General features: G+C 39.3%; 1 protein-coding gene across 2 annotated transcripts; it reads left to right on the top strand.

Moving 5' to 3' along the window:
• vps35 (VPS35 retromer complex component) lies at positions 1-24,491 on the top strand. 2 transcript variants are annotated; one of them, XM_079339975.1, is made up of 17 exons: positions 1-150; positions 2,845-2,943; positions 5,076-5,172; positions 9,226-9,349; positions 11,306-11,488; positions 14,180-14,399; positions 14,721-14,804; positions 15,761-15,870; positions 16,077-16,173; positions 17,263-17,411; positions 18,675-18,882; positions 19,364-19,519; positions 19,744-19,866; positions 19,958-20,137; positions 21,011-21,250; positions 22,150-22,293; positions 23,229-24,491. In XM_079339975.1, exons 1-17 carry the CDS (start codon positions 148-150, stop codon positions 23,406-23,408), a joined length of 2,397 nt encoding a protein of 798 aa, XP_079196101.1. In that variant the 5' UTR covers positions 1-147; the 3' UTR covers positions 23,409-24,491. The 2 variants fall into 2 exon arrangements, with proteins under 2 accessions (XP_079196101.1, XP_079196102.1); XM_079339976.1 differs by lacking the exon at positions 1-150 and adding an exon at positions 188-352.
• Positions 24,492-24,552: the final 61 nt, after the last annotated feature.

Raw genomic sequence — 24,552 nt, forward strand, 5'->3', positions numbered from 1 at the left:
AAAGTTCACAAGTACAGTGATGTTGCTGGAAAAGTGGCCACGCCTCTCCTCTGCTGTTGCAACAGAGTTCAGACCGTGAACGCAGCATTAATGTGAGTCACATGACAGGCCAACCTCTCCGACTGATCAGATACACATCTAACAATCATGGTAAGAATATTTCTCTAGAAACTTAGATGCTATCCATTTACACGTTTCTTTACGATACGTATTTATCTTAAAATAATGGAGCATATGACCTCTGGCGTCTAACGTTAACGTAAATTAGCCAAAATGAGACTTGCGGATGAGTGAGTGTGGCCTAACGCTTCTGACGAAACGTCAGACAGCTGCTAGCTAGGAGGATAACAAGGTACCAGCTGACAACAAGAAAGTATATAGGCTACTAAAATTATCAACTTGTTTTTTATTCACGTTCTCGATTAAACACACACAATACACCGTGTTATGCGTTGGTTCAGATGTGTTATTGGCTTGGTGACAACTGACAACTAACGCTAGCCGTTGTTAGCATGCTTTTCCGCTTTGCTGTGTCATTTGCACTTCATCTTAATGTTGATTCCTGATCTTACTTTAACGTTAGCCAGACAAAATAAGCAAAATAGATGCACATATTTTGCTCAGGCAGTGATGACAACACTCAATGTGCTACATGTAATTTACCAGCTTCTAATGGAAACCATGACTGAGCTGCGAAGTTGGAGCATTTATGATGCATTCACGTGCAACTACGATGTCCCGAGTATTGGAAATCGTCCTCCTAATTTCGATATAATCACAGGCTCAAGATGTCGAATGTAAACAACACGGACGTCGAAGAAAATATGCTATGTTTTGTTGCGTCACACATATTTTGCTGTTGAAACACTGTTTATGACTTTACATTTTTAGTCGTATTGTTCCAAACGTAATGTTGCACTAAATCACATATACTGCATCACCTGGGTTTGAAAGGGCCTGTGGTAATAAGAGGATTTCTGGCCCCCAGATTTGTTAGAAAAGTTTACGAAGGAATGTCTTGACAGTTCAATACTTTTCAATATCACACATTTGTAAATAATACGATATGGTTGACTATCGAAAGTACTGAGGTTTTGAAGAAAACTGTACTTCAGCAGGAAGGTATGTAAAAGCAAAAGAAATGGACAAACACTTTTCAAAACAGATGTGTCACTTTTAGTCAGTGTTAGTTATTAATATTTGGTCATTAAAAAATAATAAATAACCTACCTGTGCCTAGGAGGACCTCTACTTTGTTGGTATCAAAACAGGTATCAATATTATCTGATTTTCAACATTGATTTGACTTATTTTATTACTAAACTTTGGTTATATCCTGAACAATTACTGCAGTTTAATGAAACAATAAATTAGTCAATGACATAAATGCATCTTTTAGCATTTTAACTGTTTCAGAGCATCTTGAAGGTTTTTACAATTGTTTCATTTTAAGTTGTTAATAGTCATGTTAAATTGTTTTTGTTAATTTCCCCTTTACTTTAAAAATGATGCCCTTTAGTGAAAGACATAAACAAACAGGTCACATGATTGACATCACATGTTGTGCGATAGAAATATTGCACATGAAACATCGCAATTGCTAAGTAAAATGATACATCGTTCAGCCCTACTTCTATATAGTTCACATTTCCTGATAAGTAATTACTGCCTGATGTCATGTTTCTTATTTTGTGTGTTTGCAATATTTGAATTTGGCAGAAATTTCACATCCTAAAAAGAAAATGTACCCTTTGCAGCCATTTTAAACTAGGCACGAATAGCCAGACATTAAAAAAAAAAAAAAGACACCGTGACTGCAGGATTGTTTTAAACAAACAGGGATATGAAGATCGTTGGTGAAGTCCTCACATATTAGGCACTGAAAAGCTTTTGATAAATGATGGTAATTTTGGGTTTGCTGTTGAAGCCCTGTCATAAATCTTTTAAAATAACTGCTTGAACACTTTTCCATGAGCTAAAAAGCTACCAGGAGGGTTACGGCTTCACTGTTGTGGGCACTCCACTCTAACTTCTCGTGCATCATTTTAATCTTCATATAGTGTTACAGGGACCACATTTTCCTCTTAGAGCAGTTTGTGTATAGAGTAGGGATGTAACGATTCACTCAACTCGTGATACGATTCACGATACATGTTTACACACGACTCTTTCACAATTTATTTTACAATTTATTTATTTTTTTCTGTTAATTGACTTCCTGGACAAGAGGACAGGTTGATGAAAAATACAGGCCAAACGTGTTTCAATGGCTGAAATTACGAATAGTGTTTTTGTTTCGCATACACATCTGCAACAGTACATTTAATTAAGATAGCATTATGTTCTGTGGAATCAATCACAGATTTAAGTCACAGATTCAATAATTTTATGAACACTTGGTCGGTGTTGATTTTGGACCCTGTTACTGCGATTAATTTTTTTAAAGTATTGATGTGAACTGTGACACCTTTGAATCGATTTTTAACTGCCTCAGCCTCACAATAAATTTGTACATCTCTAATAGAGTTATGGACATACATTAGAGAATTTGTAATTTCTCTCTAAAACTTTCACATTTTCTGTATGAAAACTACATGCTGCACCAAAATGTTGTTAAAATATATTTTGCTTCTTAGTGAACTTGACTAAATCATGAATTGGCATCATTTTGGAAAGTCTGGTGGATAAAGTCAACTTCTACTTAACTTACGCCTGATAACAAAGCAGTTTATAATTCAAAAGTTATAACAATAAAGTTTAATGTCTGTGTTGATTAACTCTCTAAAAAATGTTGGTAGACCAAGCAAAGACTGTAATGATTTTTTTTTTCTTGTTGCATTACAGCCAACCACTCAGCAGTCTCCCCATGACGAGCAAGAGAAGCTTCTAGATGAAGCTGTACAGGCTGTCAAGGTCCAGTCCTTCCAGATGAAGCGATGCCTGGTAGGTTCAGTTTACTTTTTTCTAAATTTCATTTTGTGTTTTGTTGACAGCCGCTTCTGGCCAGCTTAAAGGGAAAATACTGCCATCTCCAGCACATATTTTGGATCCCATAGACATTTTCCTTGGGAACTTAATAATAACATCATGATTGCTAATCAGATATTACAAGTCAATGGCAGGTCAATCATTTTATCTTATATATTTTGGTTTATTTTCTTCCCATGGGCGAAAGCCATGTTCCAGACCTTTGAAGCACTGCCAAGATCTCAGCTTTTTTAATGTTATAATAGTTAAAAATATGAATTTAAGTGGAACATAACTTTTCTAATGTTTGATTCAGAATCGGTGAGTTTATTCATCACAAAGAGTAATTGCTTTTTACACAAGAAAACCCTGTTCTACGTCAATGTACATTTAGTGGCCAGGATACAGTGTTTTTGTTTGTCTCAAAAAGATGGTGTAATGTGCCCTCTGTTTCACCTTGGCACTATTTGCAGAGAAATTAATTTGTCCTCCTCTGCATATTTGCTGTGTATGTTTAGTGCATCAGGTTTCCTTCCTTTATTCACAAAAGTTCACTTGCTAGCGGTATTTTAGGAGTATGGATTAGCAGATACTGTTGTGATAACATTTTGTCAAATCTTGTTTTAAGTATATACAATGCTCAAAAAAATAGAACACTAAAATAACACATTCTAGCTCTGAACGAGCGAAGTGTTCTTATTAAATACTTTGTTCTTTACATAGGTGAATCACACAAAAATGATCAATGGAAATCAATTTTATTAGATTAGGCCTAGATTTGGAGTAACACTCAAAATTAAAGTGGAAAAACACAGTACAGGCAGATCCAACTTTGATGTAATGTCCTTAAAACAAGTCAAAATGAGGCTCAGTAGTGTGTGTGTCCTTCACATGCCTGTATGACCTCCCTTCAATGCCTGAGCATGCTCCTGATGAGGTGGCGGATGATCTCCTCCCAGACCTGAACTAAAGCATCTGGCAACTCCTGGACAGTCTGTGGTGCATTGTGGCGTTGGTGGATGGAGCGAAACATGATGTCCCAGATATGCTAAATTGGATTCAGGTCTGGGGAACGGACGGGCCACTCCATAGCATCAATGCCTTCATCTTGCTGGAACTGCTGACACACTCCAACCACATGAGGTCTAGCATTGTCTTGCATTAAGAGGAACCCAGTGCCAACAGCACCAGCATATGGTCTCACAAATGCCACCCCACACCATTACTGACCCACCGCCAAACCGGTCATTCTGGAGGATGTTGCAGGCAGCAGAATGTTCTTCACAGTGTCTCCAGACTCTGTCACGTATCTGTCACATGTGCTCAGTGTGAACATGCTTTCATCTGTGAAGAGCACAGGGTTCCAGTGGCGAATTTGCCAATCTTGGTGATCTCTGGCAAATGCCAAAAGTCTTGCACGGTGTTGGGCTGTAAGCACAATCCCCACCTCTGGACATCTGGCCCTTATACCACCCTCATGGAGTCTGTTTCTGACCGTTTGAGCAGACGCATGCACATTTGTGGCCTGCTGGAGGTCATTTTGCAGGGCTCTGGCAGTGCTCCTCCTGTTCCTCCTTGCACAAAGGGAGAGGTAGTGGTCCTGCTGCTGGGTTGTTGCCCTCCTACGACCTCCTCCACTTCTCTTGATGTACTGGCCTGTCTCCTGGTAGCGCCTCCATGCTCTGGACACTACGCTGACGGACTCGGCAAACCTTCCAGCCACAGCTCGCATTGATGTGCCATCCTGGATGAGCTGCACTACCTGAGCCACTTGTGTCAGTTGTAGACTCCGTCTCATCAGCCAGAAAACATCGGAACTGAGAAGTGGTCTGGGGTCACCACCTTCAGAACCACTCCTTTTATTGGGGGTATCTTGTTAATTGCCTATAATTTCCACTCGTCTATTCTAGCTGCACAACAGCATGTGAAATTGATTGTCAGTCAGTTTTGCTTCCTAAGTGGACAGTTTGATTTCACAGAAGTGTGACTGACTTGGAATTACATTGTGTTGTTTAAGTGTTCGTTTTATTTTTTTGAGCAGTGTGTAAATTTTTTTTGAGTCTAAAAAATGAAAATGTCAAGGTTTGACTCTATTGTGTGGCTTGTAGGACAAGAACAAGCTGATGGATGCTCTGAAGCATGCCTCTAATATGCTGGGTGAGCTCAGGACCTCCATGCTATCTCCAAAGAGCTACTATGAGCTCTGTATCCTTTTTACTTAGTGTTTATACATCGCACTTATGCATTATTTGTGCAACGTTCTACGCACTTTCCACAGTTTTGCTACATTGTTGTTTTTTTTCAACCTGTGGATTACTGAAACCTTTATTTTTTTCAAAACTTTTTGATTGTCTGAATGTTGGGGCACACTCACACTAGGCAATAAGGTCTAAGCTACACTTCCTTGGCTCTGGCACACTTGGAAGAGGTGTCCTTTGGCACAGTACAGTTCATTCACCAGTGAAAGCATTGATACACAACGTGGACAGTCTTCAATATGGAGAAATTCTGGAGACTAAAGGCTGTATCTGACTAAAATGACTCACAATAAGCCACAAAGTCACAAAATAATCTCTCATGTTCTTGTGGTATTGTCTGATATGCGGATGTGGTTTTGGCTGAGCTGATAGAGCTAATCGTTTCTCAACTGAAAGGTTGGGGGTTTAATCCCCAGTTCCTGCAGCAAAATGTCTGTGTCCTCGGGCAAAACTCTTAACCCAGAATTGCTTCTGCTGCTTCGTCAGCGGCATATGAATGTCTAAATGGGATTTGTTACTTCTGATGGTCTAGCTGCATAGCAACCCCTGCCATCAGTGGGTGTGAATGGGTAGGTGTGACATGTGGTGTAAAAGCGCTTTGAGAAGTAGATAGATAGATAGATAGATAGATAGATAGATAGATAGATAGATACTTTATTGATCCCGAGGGAAATTATTATTATTATTTTTAGATAGAAGTAAGAAGACTGCAAAAGCAATTGGCAAGCTAAAGTCCATTTACAATCTATGTTTTTATTTTCGAGTTTTAACCACAGTTACTGTAAGAAGTTTTTTAAGCAGCCTTATCAACACTCCTCAAACTAACTAGACTTCAATGGCAGAAACAGTAATACCTTGCATAACATAGGTGTTATGGATAGTTTGTCAGACTTACTAACTAAACACAAACATCAGGTCAGTGCTATATATTATCAGTAACTCCTGTTATAAGGGGAGATTATTGTTGTAATAATAATGCTAACATGTCAGTAGAAAAAAAAAAACAAGCATTTTTAGTGGACACACTTTAATCGGCTTATTTGCTAATAAAGATTATACTTGCAGCCCATACAGCTGACGGCTGAGGTAACCTGCAGGAACAGTCACCAACTAATATAAATCTTTTTCAAGTAAAAAAACAAATCATCTAAATCTTAGTTCTAACCAAACCCTCCTCCACAATTCTGCACCAATCCAGTACTATAGCACTCAACAAACAATATCTTGCAGATTTTTCATAATATACATAATCGCTATGATTTTCACACATTTTGTTTGTGTGGTATGGGCGCTACTGTAAATTGTTAAATTTAGGTTTGTGGTCTTGATTAAACTGAGATTTTGTGTGTATGAGACAATGCACAAAATACTCATTGTGTTTGTGTGTCCGTGTGTCTGTCTGTGTGAGGGTGTGTCTCTGCATGAGGGTGTGTGTGTTAAAGCTATTGTTAATTTTTAGATTTCAAATCTATGTGTGTAAGAGATAAATAGAGGAACTTGGGGGAGGACGAGAGTGCGGGAAGGCAGAGAGCATTTGTGCCCGTGTTTATGATGTGGCTCTTAAAAGTAACACAGTGAAAAATGTGGCTCTTAGTCTCTGACTGGTTGGCCACCCCTGTCCTGGTTGGCCAAACAGATATTTAAATTATTAAAAATCGGTTCATCAAAGCATTGCAATTACCTTTTTTTTTTTTTTTTTTTTTTTTTTTTTAAACATCAATTCAGGACAGGCATAGTTGTGCACATTACATATAGTTTTTGTCCATGCAATTACAGCAATGTTATGTTGATTACAATCTTGCTGTAAATGCAGCAAAATGCAACTCAGGCACAAATGTGCACTTTAGAGTGTACTGCACTGCAATGTTTTATTTGTTTATTAAAGAATAATGCAACAATAAAATACCTTAGTCAGTTTGTTCCAAAACTGTACAAACGACACAAAGAATGCAAACGTGATTGTAGCGCCCCCTAGCTTTACCACACTGATGATAACTAAACTTATGAGTACTAACATTCACCTAGGTTCGGGAAAAGATACCTGGAATTACTTTATTGACTCACTAGGAGGGAGTAGACGTGAAAGTGAACAGTGACCACCTTTATTGCCTCAGCAACAAACATATGGCAATGCAAGTGAATGAACAAAAGATATTACCATACAAAATAGAGCTCTTCCAAAGTACAAAAGATCTAAACTAAAATAAATAAAACAAAGAAAAACAGTAGGTCCAAGTTTGCTTTTCCTTTGCTGCAGTTCTCCTTTAAAGGGACACTTCAGCCATTTACATGAAGCTTTGTATCATTAGAAACATGGTAGTAGTGTTGAATGGTCGTGAATCCAACCCTCATTTTGCCCTGAGACGAGAAAAATATGTTTTTCTTTGCCTGGAAGTTTTCTTCATGTGATGCAATATGACGCTTTTTGCATCTACCATGTTTCATGCTTCATGTGAATGTGTGAAGTATCCCTTTAAGGGAAGGGAGATTTTCCTTTGACTTGTTGTGTACACACTTTATTTATTTATATGTTCCTAACACTACCTGGGTAGTTTGAATGTGTTAGTTCTTAGCTGGTTCCTGAATGAATGAAATGAGTTGATGGTCCTGATGTCCTCTGAGGGCGGACCCACCGCTGGCCACACCGAGGTTCTGGTTCGTCCACAGTCAATCATCTCTTGGGATGGCTCGCCACTGAACCCGCAAAAGTTCAGATTCTGAATCCAGGTCTATGATCAAATTTTTTAAAAAAACAATCGGAGCTCACGAGGACCAACAAGACAGATGCGGCTCCTCAGCTTCACTTTCACACTCACAAATCAGTTCCGGGAAGTCTTAAGCTTGTTCAGAGAGACCTTTCAGGACGACGTCTCAGCCTGAAAAGGAAGAGACCTTGAAAGTGCGCGCTAACATAGGGATACAGAGTAGTTGCGCCACCCACTGTTCTGGTGTGAGATAACACCTCTAACTGAGATATGTCGGTTTAGTAACTCCATATTCATGTGGGTTACATGATTATTTAACAAGTATCAGAAAGTACTGTGATGAGTTATCCATGTATGCCTGTAATCTATGTGTATTATTGAATCAATTTGACCCAAAGAATCGAAATGGAATTGATTTTGTGAGGTTGTGGACAATTCCCAGTTCTACTGTTAACTGAAACTTTGGTCACTCTATGGCTACAGTGCCATCTAGTGGAGGATGGCTGCATTTCAGTTGGGAGCAGAACATTTGGTCAGTATATACTGTACACATTTATAAATAATTTGTTAAACCGAAAAAAGTAATTCTAGTAATTTTACGTAGTGAGGTTGGTGACTTTTAACTGTTAAGTCAACAGACTGTGCATATCAGTGCTTCTGACACTGCCTTAAAGGAAAAAACTTGCTAATGAAAAAAACTTAAATAAATAAAAAAGGTGTTCAAGCTAGAAATCATTAGCAGACTCAAAAGTGCACTTTTTACCGTAAATTATCCTCCACACTCCCGAATTTAGGATTTGCCAATCATAGGAAAAACATTTATTTTAACATGTAACTAAAATTACTTCTCTTTGAAACCAGTTGAAATCAGTTCCAACATATTTTTAAATTTTAATTAACCTTTATTTAACCAGGAAAGAAACTCGTTAAGATTGAAAACTTTAAATATAGTCCTCACATCTTTGACCTTTCATGTTACAAATGACATTTTTGAACTCATCACGTCACCAATCCTTCCATTTGTCAAGTTTCCAAACAAATCATTGGTCATATATTTTTCAAACGATCACATACTTTATACACTTTCAATCAAATCATTAGTCTCGTTTTTGTACAAATGAACGTCTGTCACATTTTTGTGTGTGTGTGTTTGTATTGGGTGATCAGTGCCATCAGCAGTTGGCGACTGTATACAGTGCTGTGCCTAACAACGAGAATAGAGGCCGCTGTACCAGCAACAGTGTTTTGTTTGTGGACCATTATGATTGTTTTGCAGTCCCTAACAGTCTTTTCAGATATGGCTATCTCTGATGAACTTCACTACCTGGAAGTTTATCTGACTGATGAGTTTGCCAAGGGGCGCAAGGTGGCAGATCTCTATGAGCTGGTCCAGTATGCAGGCAACATCATTCCCAGACTGTAAGTTTCAACCATTTTTCATTCCAAAAAAGTTTTGATAGATCCTTGCACACACGTTTTGAGTTTCATTCAAATAGTCACTTAAATCTGAATAAACTTACCGTAAATTCCGGACTATAAGCCGCTACTTTTTTCTCACACTTCGAGCACTGCGGCTTCTACTCCGGTGCGGCTAATGCATGGATTTTTTATGGGGGACAATGAGCTTCTGCCGCAAAAACATTTGACTTCGTCACGTCGGATCTTAATATCAGTCATTTTGCGCTTCATGCACGCACCCTCATGATGGAAAACACACGGAGAAATACATATGATGCAGCTTTCAAGTTAAAGGCGATCGACCTGGCTGTCAAAGAAGCTAACAGAGCTGCTGCACGTTAAGATGACACTGACAGCGACAACAGAGACTGAGGAAGTGAGTAATGAAGTCATTCTGAGGCAGTGAATGGATGGACTTTTTCTTGTGAAATATATTACGGTCATCTTTTTCATCAGCCGTGTTACAGACACCGTCGGCTAGGCTTCGTATTGTAACGGTTCATGTTGTAAAGTCAGTAGTTGATAATGTGTTCATAATTCCGATTATGTGGAGAGTCAGTGAATGCACCAGCGAGAACGTGTTGAGTGGCTGTATGAGAGAACGCTGGAGGAGAGAGTTGGATTGTTACGGCAAGTTATGTGTTGCTCTCTGCTGTAAACGGCGTGGTCACGGCCGACAGTGATCGGGTTATTAAGTTATTATTTGAACGCTCTCGTCGTCCTTTAACGTCCGTACGGACGCTACAGTATTTGCGGATGTTACCGGTAGCCTACGTCTGTGTAAATAGCTCTTGTTATAGCGTGGACACCTGCGGCTTATAATCAAGTGCGGCTTATATATGTACAAATACATTTATTTACTTATTTTTAGCCGGTGCGGCTTATATCCAGGTGCGCTCAATAGTACGGAATTTACGGTACATGCTTCTTATCACATAGTTAGTACAAATTGAGAACATGAAAAACTGACCATGATCTGTCAACTTTTCGACCTTATATTGCTAATGTTAGTCAGTGATCAGCAGGGGAACCTGTGTATTTAAGAAGGAAGTAACTCAGAGAAAATTTTGTCATATCTTATGGTTATGCATGTGTTGTGTAACTGAGAAAATATAGACGATCCTGGTGCTTGGAGGGACATGAAAAAACAATGCCAGAGCCCTTCAAAAATTACAATTTATGATGAATGCATTGATTCCATTAAATGGCTCTCTCATTCACCTGACCTAAATCCAAATTGGAGCCTTTCTGGCATATGTAATGGTGCATTGAACACCACCAAGTACCGCCACAGACTCAGTCCAACAACCACAGGTCAGGAACTCACTGATACCCTGATCCAAGTCTGGGAGAACATACCCCAGGATACCATCTGCAGACTCATAAGCAGCAGGCCCAGCGAGATATATATATATATATATATATATATATATATATATATATATATATATATATATATATATATATTGTTTTTCAATGTAACAGGGTGGTAGATCCCAGGTAATAGTCAGGTGCACCTGAAGACTGAAAAACTACTCCAAAGGGAGCCATCTTTAGGCACTCGTGCTCTGAGACGAGGATAAAGCAAGCTCTCATGCTTGTCCCTTTACATGATATAAATATTCAGTCTTGAAACAGTATTTTGTTGAACACCCATTTAGTAAGTCCACTTCATAGCCAGCTGGGGATATCCGTTCCTTTCTGTCTGATAAATAGTGATAAACTGCCATTTTTCTAACTGGACATCAGGAAACACCCCATCAACAAGCCTCTTTCTACATTTTTAAAACTGACCTCTGTAACGAGTTGATACAGACTCGGATATAGAAGCACAATGTTTGTTTTGTTGTTTACACTTTAAAGTATCGTTGAATCTCAACTTCTCAGCTTAATAAGTCAATTTCCTTTTCCCTCCAGCTACCTGCTAATCACGGTGGGTGTGGTGTACGTTCGCTCCTTCCCCCAGTCTCGTAAGGACATACTGAAGGACCTTGTTGAGATGTGTCGTGGTGTCCAGCATCCACTAAGGGGTCTCTTCCTCAGAAATTACTTGCTGCAGTGCACCCGCAACATACTGCCAGATGATGGAGAGCAGCCAGAGTAAGCAAGTCCAGCTTTCTCTCTGTGTTTCTCTTCATCTGGACTTAACATGCCATGCTGTGTGCCTCGATAAGAATCCAATGCTTGCCTACTAAAATAAGAAATAAGAATTAATGTTCCCAGTGAAAAATTTCCTCAAAAAGTGAACTGTGGCTTTAAGAGAGAGTACGCAGCCTTATTTAGAACTGGGCCTAGTAGAGCAAAGCCTTTGCTTCTAGGAGCTGATAATTGTTTTTAGTCTTTAAGCCAAGATGACCACATTCTGTTTCCAGATTTTCAGCTTAAATAGGTGTGGCATGAGCAGTGTATTATTTTCTCGACAATGCCACCCGGGGGGGGGTTGCTCCCAGGAAATGCTATTTACCCTCTGTTTTTTTTTTTAAAGAGGTCACACAGGTCCGTCCACATTTAAACCAAACAAAATACTTCAGTTAATAAAATCGATCAGAAGAGAACTAATGAAAACATAAGAAAATAACACTGAACCAGGGAAGAGGGGGGGGACCAGGGCTGAGGCTTACCAAGCGACAGGGGGGAGGGACCAAAACGAGGAAGGGCTCCTTAAAGTAACCACCCGTGACACTACACACCACAATAACAAAAACGGGAGTTGTGAAGAAACCACCACCAGGGGAACGGACTGCCGCCTTGGGTCCTCAGCACCTGATCAAAAAAACAAAGGTTATTATAAAATCAAGCCAATACAAAAGGGTAAACCAATGCTGACAGTAAATAAGAAAATAACCAAAAAAAGAAATAAACAAAATGAATTATCCAACCAAACCACGAGACACCAATATTAAGAACAGGAGGCAATGATGCTAAAAATGTCCAAGCTCATTTTAGTCTTGCGCCTGCAACCAGTCTTTTATCTTTTGAAGGCCGCGCACAAGCCGAGCCGACCGCACAGCTCGTTCCTAAATGAGCTGGTTTTCCACGAGGTAGCCAAAACAGCAATGCTGTAGCTGATGGCCGAAACCACTGACGACCCCAGCCAGGTCCATTTGGGATGCAGGCACCGCCTCCAAACAACAGAGGAAAAGAGCGCCTACCTGGCCGCAGCGCAGAGACACAAGAGCGCATACCACTTGTTCCAAACCAACTCGGCAACCTGTCTCCCGTGGCGCCAGCAGACAGCCGCGCAAAGACGGAGTAACCGCGCGTCAACAGCGGCCTTGGTAGACGCGTAACGCGGCTTAATGTGCCGCTGCGTCAGTAACGTGGCCAGGAGTGGGCCTGGTAAACGCACCAACGGCTTACTGTGCCAACAAACGGGCACCGCCAGGCCACAGCAGTCATCCACCTGGGAGGATAGCCGGAAAAGAAAGAGGGACAGGTGTCGAGCGCACCTGCGTTTAATGGTGCGTATGGCACCAGCCCCTCATTGGGGTGTGCCAAATCTGGCACAGTGCCATAGCATGGCAGGGAGCGGAAGGACACCCCACTACATCGGCACTAGAGGTTGTTCGGTTGTATGAGGTACTTGTCAATAGAAAGTTTATTACCCGCAGAAGATGCAGGTCAGCTAGGCCCCTTTTATTGGGAAAGTAGTCCGAGTGCTGGGACAGAAGCTAGGCTAAACATCACTGTTAAGCCATTTTGAAAAAAAAAAAAAAAGATCTAAGTGGATGCTATATTTAGAAATGTTCAGTCCTGGATTTTCCAGACAGCAAGCCCCTTTGAGTGCTACTTCATCTCACAACATACATTTTCCTTCAGCAGTTCACTGGGTCTGTAGTGTACAGGTAAGCTTAGATTTTTTAAGTTCTGTGAATTTTGATATTACTACTGCTCAGTCGGAGATTAGGAGGTTTCGGCTGGCTCACACAGTACAGTAGTTGCTGGAGAGTTGGAATCTCGTTTAGTTTCTTCCCTCCTCAACAACAGACACATTATGTAATGAAAAGGAGAGTGAGCAAAAATTTTAAAGACATGTTTTCATTAAAGTCTTTTAGTTTTCAAATTAAATGTTTAAGGTCTGTGAAACATCAGTGTCAGTATGTCAAGGAACTCTGAATGTTGAGTGAAGAAGACTAGATAGATTTGTCTCGTCTTCTTTACTCACCATCCAGAGTAGATAGATACTTTATTGATCCCGAGGGAAATTCAAATTCAGACTTGCTAGCATATATGAGCTGCTGGTATACCGTGATCCAGAATGGTCTAGAAGTATTTTTATTTATTTTTTACCAAGTCCCACTGGAAAAATGGGCTCAACGTTTTTTATGTACCATCAAGTCAATCTCTTCTCTCCTCGAGTTTCAACAGAAGTCTCTCTCTATCTCTATCTAGCATCTTTTTTTTTTTTCTGTGTACCCCACTCAAAAAATGTATCCACAGCATGTCCTCTTGTAAAACATTTATGTTTATAGTCACTTTCAAAATTACTTTTTTTTACTTGTAATATGGTCATAGATTTCTCGGTCAGTTTTTTAAAATAGCTCATTTCTGTTGTACTAATGGCCCGGTCTGCAGCTGTGTAGCAATTTTTCTCAATAATGGGACTGAGTTGACCAGTATCCCCTATGGCTAATACAGTACCTCATGCAACCCTACTTTCTGAAAAAACTACCCCTTTTACAGCCAAGATGAATATTTCGCTTCTCAGTTCATCTTGAATGACAGAGAATGCTTATTTGAGACATTTATACATGAATCCTTGTCTTTATTTGTATTTTCTTTACTCCATAGGGGAACAGAGGAGATGACTGGTGACATCAATGACTCCATTGACTTTGTCCTCCTGAACTTTGCGGAAATGAACAAGTTATGGGTAAGAATGCAGCATCAGGGTCACAGCCGAGACCGAGAGAAGAGAGAAAAGGAACGACAAGAACTTCGGATTCTGGTGGGCACCAACCTGGTTCGCCTCAGCCAGCTGGAGGGGGTCAACGTGGAGAAGTACAAACAGGTGTGTGTGTGTGTGTGTGTGTGTGTGTGTGTGTGTGTGTGTGTGTGTGTGTGTGTGTGTGTGTGTGTGTGTGTGTGTGTGTGTGTGTGTGTGTGTGTGTGTGTGTGTGTGTGTGTGTGTGTGTGTGTGTGTGTGTGTGTGTGTGTGTGTGTGTGTGTGTGTGTTAAAAGTTATTTTCAAATTAGCTACTTACAGCATTAGGAAGAACAAAGGCAGAGTGTACAACATTGTACACATAAACGAGTGAGTTTCGCCAGCTGTACTGTTGTCTGAGCCATGTTTACCTGTGTGCTTAACATCTTAATTTTTTCCCTCCCACAGATTGTTCTTGCTGGAGTCTTGGAGCAGGTTGTGAACTGCAGAGACTCGTTGGCTCAAGAGTATTTAATGGAGTGTATTATTCAGGTAGACACCGGGGGTTTATTCAGCCAGATGTGAATCATTTTTATATTCAATGCAGTGATTTCTCTAAAGTGTTCTCTCCTCCTTAAGCTGTAAAGTATTTTTTTCATCCAAGATTATGTTAAATCAGCTGTAAATATAGAGAGGTGCTGTTGATCAACCATGTCTTTAATCTTGAAGTGGTCATCAGCCAACCCTTCCTAGCTAATTATTTGTACTGGGGTTTGACTGTAGCAAACCGCTATTTCTTTCAGTGTTTGACAAATTTGATTTACATCTACACATTTACAAGTCGACAAGTTAGTAGGAAAAAGAGTGTCTGTAGATATAAAATCGGAGAGGTACAAATGTAATTCTATGGTTTATAGCTCACTAGTGTGGATCAAATATATGAAAAATAAACTCAGAATTGACTCAAAACACTAAGAAAATGTTTGGTCTAAAAAGTTTTCATGTTTACCAGTGGCCTGTCTTTGTCAAAATGTAGAATGAGATGAGTCGTAAGTAGCGTGGGAAAGCTGATTGTCACAATCCCCAAATGCAGCTGAGCAAAAGAGTAGACTAGTCTGCATCACTGCCCTGGATCCAGTCCTAGATTAATATTCTTTCAATGTCCGCGTCAGTAGAGGAAGATAAATTAGTTAGATTTGGATTGAAAACACTGGCTTTTGTTGTTTTGTTCTGGCTAAAAGAGTTTGCAGTCATAGCAAACACAACATTTTAGTGTTTGTTCCAAGGATTGTTACAATTAGATTTAAAAAGATTTGATTTAAAAAATGGAAATACATATTCAAACTTTACAGAATAATATTTAAATAATTATTCAAAGATAAATTCCCTGTCTTTAATATGATTTTTGTCAGACTGAATTAAAAAAAAACTGTTTTGGTTTAGTTCTATTGATAAATTGACAATAGGAAGTATAAGCACGAATGAAATTAATGAGTATGTTTTGATAGGTTTTCCCAGACGAGTTCCACCTTCAGACCCTGAACCCTTTCCTGCGCTCATGTGCTGAGCTCCATCAACATGTCAATGTCAAGAACATCATCATTGCCCTGATTGACAGGTACAGTTTGACACACTAGTGTCTATTTGATTTTGAATTAAGCCAGTAATGGCTACATAATCTTAAACTTGTAATGACTCTATTAATAGCACAAGTCTAAAGCTACTTCAAAAAATGTCAGCACAAAAAGCAGATACAATAATGTAGGCAGTGATGGTCCATTTCTGTCTCAGAGTCATCAGGGTAAACATTGGATTGTTTTTCAGACTGGCTCTGTTTGCTCATCGAGAAGATGGCCCTGGAATCCCAGCTGAGATCAAACTGTTTGACATCTTCTCTCAGCAGGTGGCTACAGTCATTCAGGTAAGAAGATTAGCTTTACCTGCTCTTGTAAGGCGAGTCAGGCTTTACAAAAGGCTCGATGGTGGGTTGATTTTAATGTGACACAAATTTACGTTTTGTTCAAATCCCCTCACTATTGAAGGTTTTTTATTTATTTCCCTCCGACATCACTTGATTCAAAGCCTTTTTAACTTGACCTTGTTTAATTGCAGTGTAAGTTTTTATTGTTATATGACGAATGCAGTCAAAATATGTATGTATGTGCTCTCTCGCCTACTTCATACAATTGAGAATTATAGTTGCAGAAGAAGGTGCCTGTTCGGATATAGTTTCAAGGCTGGGTTCGCATCCGGCGGTCTTTCCCGCATATCTCTCCCCACTTTCCTACCCTATCCACTGTCTTCCACCATAATATGGGCAATAAAACTCCCAAAAATAAATATTTAAAAAAAAAAAAGCATTAAATTCTTCTTTATAGATTCTTTATAATACACTAGCAGTTCTCTTTCACCAGCAGAGGGCGCTATATGGATTTCAACAAACATTATCACGCTCCAGAGTGGTGATGCAGATATGCACTGTTACCTAGTTGAGGAACCACCTTGTCTTCATTATAAATCTATTTCATAAATTGGATTTGGGGCATCAGTATATATATCTATCTCTACAGATCAAACATAGATCTAGAAAGATATCGGCAAATATATCAGTATGTGATCTTTTTTTTTTTTCTCCCCATTATCGATATCGACCCCCAAAAACCCATGTCAGTCGGGTGCTGTTATTTATATTAGTAGTTGCCTTGGTGATCCCTACTACAAACAGAAGTTAGAAAACAAGTATAAAATAAACAACAATTTAGAATACAAAATGTGAAAATAGTGGATGAAAAATGGAGACTTACAAGATTAAACACTTTTACAAAATAAGTACTTTTATGATTGAGAATTATAACTGAATTCTTCTGGTTTATATGAGGGACTAAAGGTATGATAATGCAGGAAATGTTTTTACTAATCTCTCCCTCCAAAGCTATGTCAACTGGAAGTTTTGGTCTCAAACAAACAGTGGGCTGACACTGGATGTTTTTATTCTGTTTTTGTTCTTCAGTCTCGCCAGGACATGCCGTCTGAGGACGTGGTCTCTCTTCAGGTGTCGCTCATCAATTTGGCCATGAAATGCTACCCTGACCGGGTTGACTATGTCGATAAAGTCCTGGAGGGAACTGTGGAGATATTCAACAAGCTCAACTTGGAACAGTAAGTCCTCAAAGTCAGGACATGCTGCAATTAAAGCAATAAATGAATGGGATCAGTTACTTCGGATGGTCTCACAACATAATAACCTCTGCCAACACTATGTGAATTTGTGTTGAATGGGAAGGTGTGACATGCATTGTAAAAGTGCTTTTGAGTAGTCGGAAGACTAGAAAAGTGCTCGACAAGCTCAAATCCATTTACAATGGTACAGAGACATGCTAATTGGCTTCATACTACGTTAAAAAAAGGTAGATTCTTTTGCTTTAATAGGTGATTTCAATATAATTAAACCCAGGCAATGTTTCTACATATTTTGGGGTCTATATGATAGATTGTGACTAAGATCCTCTAGCAGTTTGCTTCAGCCCACAGCTGTGACATAGATTTGGACCTAGGTTTAAACATCATAATACCCCTTGAAGAAATATCATGCAGCAGCTTTTTACAACCATCGCAAGTGAAGTCTTTTGGTGCTTTCTTCCTGTAGTTTCCAATATGATCTGCATTTGTGATCACAACAGCCACATTTTCACACCGACTTCACCCTGTAATGTTTACTGCCAGTGTAAAAGTAGATTTTCGTTGTGAATTTGTAGTGAGCTGATATGAGAATGCAGCAGAAATCATTCTGGAAAAGTCACCACTATATTGACTTTGAACTGAAATCAAAGCATTGCTTGAATTGAAAACGACACATTTTATTTTTACATGAGAAAGTGTTTTCTCTAAAACAGTAGAAAATAATAACTTGGCTTTCATACAAACAGTTTTAAGGGTTGTCACCTTTTTGCTCGGTGACATCTTGGACAAAATATGTTCAAACTCTTGACATGGGCGTGTTGTTAATTGACTCTGCCCTGAAAATGATTGACATGGGCAAGATAACGTCAGTTAGAGGTTCTGAATTTCCCTTTTGATTAATTTTCACTAAATTGCCCAGCCTTAGACCATATATTGTATGTGTCCGTCCAGTGCAATCCCCAAGGACGTCATGAAACCGCTTAATCTTTTCTGTTCACCACCAAGTTCTTCTCCGTCCTGAAATGTTCTCGACATTTTCAGGTGCACACGTATCAGCAGCTTAAAAAAATGAAAACAGATGTATTTAAGGGAGAATGGAATAAACCATCACTTCACATTTCACATTTTTACAATGTTCAATGTAAACCATTTAAGCAGTATGACTAGGGCATCCTAATACAGTATTTGCTTGCTTGGCTTAGCTGTATGACTTTGAACCTTACCATTGTTTCCCTCCTACAGCATAGCAACAAGCAGCGCAGTGTCAAAGGAACTCACCCGACTGTTGAAGATCCCAGTGGATACCTACAACAACATACTGACAGTGCTGCAGCTCAAGCACTTTCCACCACTTTTTGAGTACTTTGATTATGAGTCACGCAAGAGCATGAGTTGCTATGTGCTGAGCAACACGCTGGAGTACAGCACCACCATCGTGGCACAGGAACAGGTCAGATTGCTAGCTACTTCTCTTTGTTTAAAAACAGAAAATATGTAGACTGCAATCATTTGGGGATGGTGACAGTTGGACAGTCACTTGACCTCTATGCCTTCTTCTGTTATTCACAGTTATCTACAAAGACACGCCTGCTCACATGCATGCATAGTTAAAAGCAAATATATTTCTAACCTTAATCTCCACTTAAAGAAGAGCTTTGTCAAACCAAATGTAACACTGAACCAACTACTGCTGGTTAAAACTAAATTGAAACTCATGAAAGCATCTGGCCATATCATGCAGGTCTGTATCAAGGAAGCATTTCTCTATGATAATGAAGTCATAGGATTAAAGGAAGGCTCTGTCTATTCATGAGTGTGACCATCATTCCTTGTTTAGGATATTTTACTTGTATGTGCTTAGCTTGTCAAAGTGGTTTACCCAGAAAAGTTCATATTTTCTTCACTTTGCTCTCCGTCACTGTTCTTTCTAGGTGGACGCCATCTTGAACTTGGTATCAACACTGATCCAGGACCAGCCTGACCAACCAGCCGATGACCCTGACCCAGAAGACTTTGCTGAGGAGCAGAGCCTTGTGGGTCGTTTCATTCACCTGCTCCACTCTGACGATCCTGATCAACAATACCTTGTGAGTGTTTTTTTCCGCATTAAAAAAGTTGAGGGAGGATTTTGCACATGTATCTCATGAACCCCAAAAACCTGTGTAACTACAGCATTCTTTAGAAAAAACAAGAAGATTCAAATGTGTCAAGTTGCTCAGAATTTTACAACTTTCTTATTCCAAACTTTAACTAATTGTAAGATTAGCCCATTGTTGTCGTCATTAAAGTCATTATTCTTATTTGTTGGCAGATTTTGAACACAGCCAGGAAACATTTTGGTGCAGGTGGAAACCAAAGGATTCGCTACACACTCCCTCCTTTGGTGTTTGCTGCCTACCAGCTGGCCTTCAGATACAAAGAAAACTCGTCATCGGTGAGCACACATTTTTGACTGCATTTAACTTGCTGCATTTGTAATACTGCCTATCTTTAATTTACATTGTTTCAAACTTGTCTCACATCAGGATGACAAGTGGGAAAAAAAGTGCCAAAAGATCTTTTCCTTCGCCCACCAGACCATCAGTGCACTTATCAAGGCTGAGCTTGCCGAGCTTCCTCTTCGACTATTCCTGCAGGGGGCGCTGGCTGCAGGGGAGATTGGCTTTGAGAACCATGAGACTGTAGCTTATGAGTTCATGTCACAGGTAAACCATTTACTATTTTATAAAACTTTCTGTTGTTTGAATTATTAGGCCCTCAGACTTGCCGCACGTTCAGACAAGTTGTCTGACAGTTGGATGGCCTAGTTTTACAATATTTTAGAATCATAAATTGAACTAACTCTTTTAAAGTTGCTGTAGTAGATTGCAGGAGCTTGCAGTTCTAATATGGGCTGTGGTGACTGCAATGTAACATTTGAGAGACACGGTATATCACAAACAAACAAAGCAACTGAGGCTTCAGTGATCTGTAAAATTACTTTGAAAAAAAAAGAAAACTGAAATACATTAAAATAACAGAACTCCATTTTAGACTCTGAACTTAAGGTGAGACAAGGAAGGCAAAAATGAAGATTTTGTAAATTTCTGTAAATTCCTTTGTATCAAATATGTTAACAAAATGAAAACATAATTTTGACCTTATCCAATTTTCAGATTTATATCCCCAATATGTATGCAAATTAGTGCATATTTCATTAGATAATGCATTATTTGCACATTTAAATAACAATTCAATTTTAAAATATTTATTTTGATAAGTAAGTATAAGTAATCAACTGGAGGAGGTTAATGTGGATATCTGTTAGTGGATTTTTTTACCCTGTTCACCTGTAGTGTCTCGCCTTAATTCTAATTCTTTTAGAGAGAGTTTGCAGAAGTGAATATTTGGCATGTGGTCATAGATGAGTAGCAGTGAGTAATTTGAGTTTAAAAAAAAAAACAGATAAGCAAAAATAAAAAATGTTTACCTCTCTATCAGTTTGGACCTCTGTGAGCCTTAAATATTTTTCCACACTGTCTCATTTATAGTCTTCTCTCCCGACTTTGCCTTTAACCCAACCTTTGTCTCCTCACTAGGCCTTTTCGCTGTATGAGGATGAGATCAGTGACTCCAAAGCCCAGTTGGCAGCCATCACACTGATCATCGGTACCTTTGAGCGGATGAGATGTTTCAGTGAAGAAAACCATGAGCCGCTGAGGACCCAGTGCGCACTGGCTGCCTCAAAGCTGCTGAAAAAGCCTGATCAGTGCCGAGCCGTCAGTATCTGTGCTCATCTCTTTTGGTCAGGCCGCAGTACTGACAAAAATGGTGAAGAGGTGTGTATGGATTTGTTCTTGTAATATATGTTATAAATGCAATTGATTAAAAATTAAAAAAAAAAAGGAATATCGTGTAAACACCTTAGACATTCTGTGTTTGTGCCTATTAATATTTTAGTACCGTATTTTCCGCACTATAAGGCGCACCGTATTATAAGGCGCACCTTCAATGAATGACATATTTTAAAACTTTTTCCATATATAAGGCGCACCGCATTATAAGGCGCTACAGTAGAGGCTTGGGTTACGTTATGCATCCATTGGACGGTGCTGCGCTAAAGGGAATGTTAACAAAACAGTCAGATCAAACTTTATTAATAGATTACAAATCAGCTTTCTGACAACTCCATTCACTCCCAAAATGAATAAACAACTGTTTTATTATTTTCTCCGAGGTAAAGTACCGTATTAGTTTACTTGGCGCAGCTCATCCTCTTGCTTCCTCCACTTCCGCACCATTGATTCGTTAATGTTAAACTCTCTCGCTGCTGCTCTATTCCCGTGTTCTACTGCGTGACTGATCGCCTTGAGTTTAAACTCTGCGTTGTAAGCGTGTCTCTTAATAGGAGCCATTTCAGGGTCTTTACACAAACACACAAATGGAAATGAAACACCGTTTTATATATCCCAGCATGCATCGCGCACTACTTCTTCTATGGGGGAAAATTGAGTCGGCGGCTGCTTACCGTAGTTGCGAGACCTGTTGTGGCTCAATATTGATCCATATATAAGGCGCACCGGATTATAAGGCGCATGGCCAGCTTTTGAAAAAATTGAAGGCTTTTAGGTGCGCCTTCTAGTGCGGAAAATACGGTAGGTTTGTTGTATCACTGTTTTCACATATTTTGATGCACAAATCAATTCCAAAACTGTCTTTTTGAACAACTGATCCGCAGATCCGCGATGGTAAGCGGGTGATGGAATGTTTAAAGAAAGCTCTGAAGATTGCAAATCAGTGCATGGACCCATCGCTGCAAGTCCAGCTGTTCATTGAAATCCTCAACAGATATGTTTGCTTCTACGAGAGGGAAAACGATGCGGTAGGACAAAACAAATGTTATATCTGAAATGGTCATGGCCCTCTTTTAACCTTGTTTCCCTGAAGTTCTCATATCTACACACACCTGCATCTCACGTCTGTTTATAACACAAAACAGCACTCTGTGTGCCTGCTCCTTTTGACAGTCTTCTTTAAGTGGACATTTCATGTAGTCACCAAAAAAAAAAACCCTACCTTCTTAAAAAGTTTCACAATCGATTCTGTTACTCCATATTCCGCTCCATACTCCACACTCGCTCTCTTTCTTGCTTTGATTTCCTCTATCCTGCAGAGCATGTGTCTGGAGGATAGAGAGCCGATGCAGATCCTCCGATACAGATCCTCCTCTAAAATCAGTACTACTGCAAGTATTGCTTTTAGATAGCGATAACCTTCTTTTGAGGTACCTTGTTCTGGTTGATCACCTTGTCTCCCCCGAGTACGGCAGCTGTGAGTGACTGGCTGGCCTTAGTCATGTGCATAAGGCTCGCTTTACAGATCAGCGGCTCTGTCTTTTGCCATATGAAATTCTAGACCCTTAATATAAGACAATACTGCTTTGTCCAGGTGTGATTAAGATAATTGTATTTGTATCAATATGTACCATCATGGTGATGTAGTAATCCAGATTACAGCCTGTGTGTGTGTTATCCAGATGCTTCTCTAAAGCTAGACACAAAAGCAATGATGTTTTCCTACCCGAGAAGTTAAATGATCAAGTGAACAAACTGGTGCAAGGGCGAAGTTTGCCTTTGTGAAATTGTGAACTCAGTTTAAAGATGTTGATTTTAAAGCTAACTGCTAATTTACTTTTAGACGCTGTTGAAATGTTTTGATGCTTTAAATGCGTAAGTGCTCCGACATCGTTGTCAATGAAGTCCCTAAAATAAAGGTCAATACTACTTTCACACATTCTCTCATTCTCCACCTTTCCAGGTGACCGTCCAGGTATTAAACCAGCTGATTCAGAAGATCAGGGAAGATCTCCCCAACCTGGAGGCCAGCGAAGAAACAGAGCAGATCAACAAACACTTCCACAACACACTGGAGCACCTTCGTCTGCAGAGAGAATCCCCAGAGTCTGAGGGCCCCGCCTATGAGGGCCTGGTCCTTTAAAACTGTTTAAGATGTTTCACAATATTATGAATATAAAACTGTAGGCCAGGATTAAAAGTAAAAGTCAAGAAGAGCTAAAAGAAGTCACTCATTTCCTTTTCATCATCTTTCACTGGCACATTTATGAAGGAGCTCAGAGGTATTTGAGGCAAGACTTCCAAGCAATCCTTTATGAATTCCTTTTTGACCAATTTGTGTTAACCTGTACCATTGTATTTTTTAGAATTATAATCAGATTTTGGTTTATCCGTGCTTGCTTTTTCACATCATTCCATCAGGAGGGTGACTGTTTTGTCATTGTGTATAAAGTCTGCAGAAAGTGCTGTTCATTATGTGTGAAGTTTGAAACGGATTAGGACCACACATACAAACACTGTAGGTGCCCATTGTTCAAGAGCAGCATCTTTTCACCTTTTTAAACTTTTTTGAATTTTAAGTTAATAATTGTAAAGCATTTAACATGATCCCCAATTATTCTGCTACCTTAGCTGAGATGAAAATAAAATAAAACCTTATCAATAAAATAACTAAAATAGGCATCATATTTTTAAGAAGATCCTATCCTTTCATACTTGCATAGTTATTTTGAACAACACCAAATTAGTCTCTTTTGGCTCCATATTTCATTTGTTTTTTTATGGACTCCTGCATTGACATGTAAGAACTGCAGCATGTGTTTGTATGCTTTAGTGTGCATAAGGTCAGATTTTACTATCTAATAGTCCAACCATCCACAATGTCCAACTTTGTCAGAATCAGTGAGTAAAACAGTATTTTCTTGGTGATGCTGTCCTTTCAGATCCCTCTCTTGTGTAGGGGTTGCAACAGTTCCTTGGGATTGCTCACTAGTTAACAGTTGCTTTAATGATGTAAAAGTTTGAGTAAAGTTTTGAAATGGTTTGCTGCAGCCTGACAGTTCCTGCTGATCTCTTTCTAAGCTCTTAAGTTGATTTGTTGAAGGCAGTATGGAGCACTTTCTCTGTCCCCTATTAAAACCTATGTAAACCCACTTGTGAATCAGATCAAGACGGATTATAGCAATTATTGTTGTCACTTACTGAAATAAAATTAAAATTAACAATACCAAGTTGTTATTTTGTGAAATTTACGCACAATATTTAAATAAAATGAAAACATTTTATTT

The sequence above is a fragment of the Symphodus melops genome (genome assembly GCF_947650265.1).
Source record: "Symphodus melops genome assembly, chromosome: 3".
NCBI classification, from domain to species: domain Eukaryota; kingdom Metazoa; phylum Chordata; class Actinopteri; order Labriformes; family Labridae; genus Symphodus; species Symphodus melops.

Coding starts and splice junctions, on each gene's coding strand:
- vps35 (XM_079339975.1), top strand. Junction 11,489..14,179: donor GATGATGGAGAGCAGCCAGA/GTAAGCAAGTCC, acceptor TTTACTCCATAG/GGGAACAGAGGAGATGACTG. Junction 14,805..15,760: donor TAATGGAGTGTATTATTCAG/GTAGACACCGGG, acceptor ATGTTTTGATAG/GTTTTCCCAGACGAGTTCCA.